Source organism: Clupea harengus, chromosome 2 (genome assembly GCF_900700415.2).
Source record: "Clupea harengus chromosome 2, Ch_v2.0.2, whole genome shotgun sequence".
Lineage (NCBI taxonomy): Eukaryota > Metazoa > Chordata > Actinopteri > Clupeiformes > Clupeidae > Clupea > Clupea harengus.
In genome coordinates, this window is record NC_045153.1 from 8,303,519 (window position 1) to 8,308,518 (window position 5,000).

Genomic DNA, 5,000 nt, shown 5'->3' on the forward strand with positions numbered 1-5,000 from the left:
CACACGCACTCGCACTCGCACACGCACACGCACACGCACTCGCACGCGCACGCGCACACGCACACGCACACGCACACGCACACTCACACGCACACGCACACGCACTCGCACTCGCACTCGCACTGGCACTCGCACACGCACACGCACACGCACACACACACACGCACACACTCTCACACACACACACACACACACACGCACACACACATCCTCACCTCTGGTTGGTGACTATGTAGCCGTACTCCTCCCTGACATGCGCCGTGTCCTCCGTCTTCAGTCCTTTCTCGTTCAGCTCCAGGTCCCCCATGGACACCCTCGGCTTGGCCGTCACCCCGGGTGAGGTGGTGAGTGGGGGGGGCGCCGTGGTGGAGGTGGTCTGGGGGGGCGCAGAGGGGGGGCTTCGACTCTCTCCTTTCTGGGTCTGAGTGTCACTGTCCTCCACCACCGTCTGTTCAGTGAAGGGGAGGAATACTATGGTCATGGTCAGGTGAGTAGGGGGTCATAGGGGTCATAGGGGTCGTAGGGGTCGCAGGGGTCGTAGCTGTATGATGATGGATGCAAACCCTTCATGACTAATCAGACTAATGTATAGAACAGCGACAGAAGTCATCTAAGGTGATAAATGGGGTGAAAAATGAATCGTATGACAATAATAGACAACAGGAACGAGAACATTCATTTCTCATGATCGTGGTGGTCTTGGAACTCTGTGATAAAGGAACTGTATGGACATGAAGGTCCCTGGGTTGATTCATCCATGAGTATCATTGAACTGTTGGTCTAAAGTAAAGCGTCTTTGAGAACTGTGAAAAGCGCTATATAAATGTGATGTATTATTATAATTATTATTATTAAAGTACCTGCTACAGGAATATAGACTTACCTTACTGCAACCTAAGTGAACCCTAACCATATAAAATCCAATATAGTACGCAATATAATATGCATCTGTGAAATCCAATCTAATATTGCAGTAATATCTACGCACAAGTGTCATTTCCTCCTTGGGGAAGCTGTGCAGAGAGCGGGCTGATACCAGAGCTGAGGCCGAAGGACTGGCAGGCCACGAGGACAGGTGTGTGTGTGTGTGTGTGTGTGTGTGTGTGTGTGTGTGTGTGTGTGTGTGTTTGTGTGTGTGTGTGTGTGTGTGTGTCAATGCAAGGCCACGAGGACAGATAGGGCAGGCCCGGGGTGGGTAATCGGGAGAATCGGGAGAGTTCCCGGTGGGCCGCTTCACTTCTGGGCCGGTCGAGAATTTCATTTTTTGACATTTGTCACGTTAGTCCATTTTCTCTTAAAGTAGGCTACACACATTCCGCATTCTGACACCGCAGCCTCTGCATGGGTTGTACCATGCGAGGAAGTTCTCCCCTCCCAAATAGAGTTGGTTGGGTCCACAGCCCGTCTTTTCCAAAAAGTTTTCTCAAGATAGGCTACCGATAGCTGGGCCGGCCCTACCCCAACGATACGCGTCAGGGAGGATGGATGGGAGGAAGAGGCCAGGAGGGGCTGAAAAAGCCAGGTTGAAAAAAAGAAAGGCATTGGAGGAGGATGCTGCCAAAGTTGCCAAGCTTACCGATTTATTTTCAAGAGGACAAACACAAGTGGCAACTGGTAAAGAAAGACATAGGCCTAATGATTAGCAACGTAACTATTCGGCTAACGTTGTAGCGTTGGTTAATATCGTTGTAGCGTTGTCAACCTATTCGCAAGCAAAATATTAAATTTAATTAAAATATTAGCCTTTTAACATCACCCAATATATGGCGATCCATAGACTTTGCAAATGTTATGCAAATATTGATAATATACATTTTTCTTTGTAGCTTCTGAGCAGCAGATATAATAAGCCAGTCTCCTGCTGAAAATGATGAGCCCGAAATTTGCAATGAGGTGGCCATGACTACAGGGACAGGTAGAGAGGATAACAGAGTAAACCATATGAATTAAAGTTATTTAATGTAAGAAACAGCAGTACATCATATAAGTTTCTGTCGACTTTGTCCATCACACAGGTTGCATGTGAGAGAAGCTTCTCAACCTTAACATTTGTGAAGAATAGGCTACAAAGCTCATTGAGTCAGGATAACTTGGAGGCTTTCATGTTAATGCGCACAGAGAAGGAAATCCTCATGTCTATAAGCAACGACACAGTTATAGATAAAGTGGCTGAAACCAGTGCACTGCTTAGGCGATTAGGCTGTATATGCTGTTGGTGCTATTCGCAATGTAACTGTATACTGTACTGTGAGTTAAACTGTAAACATTAGTTCAATATGCCTTTTTGTTGAAGAGTGGGATACGTTTCAAATGCTTTATTTATTTATTTCTGCTTTTGTTAATTTATCAACCTATCCTTGTGGAATAGTGGAATATTTTTTGTTAACTTCTCATCTTAAGTGGATTATTATTTAACCTTTACATTATTTGTTGAACCATGGTATTAATAATAAAAAAAACTACAGAATGGTAAGAGCTGAACTGTTCCCGGGCTGAAAAGTGGCCCCACTCCGGCCCTGAGATAGGGTGTGATGTTGTGTGAAGAGATTGTGTTGTGTTGAGAGAGAGGGAGAGGGACGTACCTCCTTCAGAGTGACGGCAGCACTTAGGGGCAACTTATCTGGAGGAGATAGAGAGGCGCGCAGTTCAATTAACACAGAGTAGTTAGAGAAAGACTCACACTTGACAGTGACTCACACCTCACACCTATGAGTGTGGTTTGTGTACATGTACCTCTGTGTGTGTGTGTGAGTGTGGAATGTGTACATGTACCTGTGTGTGTGTGTGTGTGTGTGTGTGTGTGTGTGTGTGTGTGTGTGTGTGTGTGTGTGTGTGAGTGTGGTATGTGTACATGTATGTGTGTGTGTGTGTGCTTGTGTGTGTGTGTGTGTGTGTGTGTGTGTGTGTGTGTGTGTGTGTGTGTGTGTGTGTGTGTGTGTGTGTGTGTGTGAGTACCTGTGTTTTTCTGCTGGCTCTGTTGTTTCTGTAGAGCAACATAGAGCCTGTAGAGTTGCTGAGGACTCAGGTCCCCGGGGTCCACACCATACCTCTCCAACGTGGCTGCCATCCGGAACAGTGTCTCATCTAAACACACACACACACACACACACACACACACACAGACACACACACACAGACACAGACACACACACACACACACACACACACACACACAAACACACACACAAACACACACAAATTAGCACACACACACACATATAGAGAGAGGGACAGAGAGAGAGAAAGACAGACAGAGAGAAACAAATATACATACATTTATGACTGTACTGTCATATTTATGCAAACAAACATTTCTAAATACTCAAACTAATGTATGAGGACAGAGATAGATTAATGAGTCACATGCAAGTGTTTGTAAACATGCTATGAATGTATTTATGAACATATTTAACATACACTGATCACACACACACACACACACACACACACATACACACACACACACACACCAAAGAGGCAATATTTCACCCTCCTCCCAAATCCCAAGGTTTACCCACTCTCTTATCTCACCCCTACTCCTAATCCCATCTAATCTAACCTAATCTGATCTAATCTAACCTAATCTGATCCCACCATGTGCAACCTCACCGTCCACCCCCGAGAGCGAGCTGTAATCCTGGGCCGGAGCGGTTCGGTGCTGGGTCCGGGGCCGCTCGACCGGCTGGTACTCGTCTGCATAGTCCTGCAGCAGGTCCAGGTCCTCGTAGTAGGGTGCGGCCGGGAGCGCCGCTGCCCCCCGGTGGCGGAATGAGGGCTGTGCGGAGGAGAGGTAGTGTGAGAGGAGGTCCTGGAGGAGCTGGCGTTCCCGCTCCCGCTCCCTCTGCTGTGAGATTCCTGAACGGGAGGACGAGGAGGAGTGGGCGTGGGGGTGAGACCCAGGTGGGGGGTGGGGGTATCCCGCCGGCACCATGGAGGGGAGCCCGCGCTCTGTGTCGTCTTGGTAACCATGCTAGATTGATACAAGAGATAGATGTGAAGGGAGACAAGAGAACATGTGGGATTTGAGTGACAGTTTTGAATTGTTGTTCATTATTTAACAGTGGGGACTTTTAGTGAAGTGTGAAACTAGGTTGTGAAGGTGTTTTATTGTTGTTGATTATTTAACAGTGGTGAGTTTTAGTGACGGGGGAAACTAGGTTGTGAAGGTGTTTTATTGTTGTTGATTATTTATGAGGCAGCTTGCATGTGGACCCGGTTAATAGTTCTTTCTTTAGTGAGCTGTTTATACCCGTAAATATAGATATACATTAGTGTATGTCTGTGTGTGTGTGTGTATATATGTGTGTCTGTGTGTGTGTGTGTGTGTGTGTGTGTGTGTGTGTATGTATGTGTGCTTGTGTGAGAGTGTGTGTTGTAGATGTCTGTGTGTGTGTGTGTGTGGGGGGGTATGGGTGAGTGTGTGTTGTACATGTCTGTGTGTGTGTAGTGCATGTGTGCGTGTGTGCTTGTGTGTTCTCCTTACCTGGTGGTAGGTGTAGGGGTCTAGAGGTATGGCTTGCATATGCATTGAGGTCTGCGGTGGGTCCACTATCATGTAGTCCACATAGTTTTGGGGCAGACTGTTCCCTCCCTTGGAGCCTGCGCTGGTGTGGGCCCCTTTAGAGACTGGGGCCTGGGGCCCTTTAGAGGTGGGGGCCTGGGCCGGTCTGAGGGAGGGGGCGAGGACAAGAAAAGGCGAGGGGAAGAAAAGCGCAGTGAGAATGTAGTCATTTTCCACCGTAATGAGTTTTCCTTTGCTTCTGTGTGTGTGTGTGTGTGTGTGTGTGTGTGTGTGTGTGTGTGTGTGTGTGTGTGTGTGAGAGAGAGAAAGAGAGAGAGCGAGAAAAAGAGAGTGTGTGAGAGAGAAAGAAAAAGAATGTGTGTGTGTGTGCGTATGTCTATGTGTGTGTGTATGTCTGTGTCTCTGTGTGTGTATGTCTGTGTGTGAGAGAGAGACAGAGAGAGAAAAGGTGTGTGTGTGTATGTGTGTGTGTCTGTGT

At 47.3% G+C, this 5,000-nt stretch overlaps 1 protein-coding gene across 1 annotated transcript in view; it reads right to left on the reverse strand.

The window, feature by feature from the left end:
• ptprna (protein tyrosine phosphatase receptor type Na) overlaps positions 1 to 5,000 on the reverse strand; it is a 45,495-nt gene that overhangs the window by 23,184 nt on the left and 17,311 nt on the right. Inside the window, exons 5-9 of the mRNA XM_031581919.2 lie at positions 4,484 to 4,667; positions 3,610 to 3,970; positions 2,956 to 3,084; positions 2,583 to 2,620; positions 216 to 448 (exon numbers count right to left, since the gene is read on the reverse strand). Of these exons, the coding sequence (XP_031437779.1) occupies positions 216 to 448; positions 2,583 to 2,620; positions 2,956 to 3,084; positions 3,610 to 3,970; positions 4,484 to 4,667 (945 nt within the window). The remainder of the gene's footprint in view (positions 1 to 215; positions 449 to 2,582; positions 2,621 to 2,955; positions 3,085 to 3,609; positions 3,971 to 4,483; positions 4,668 to 5,000) is intronic.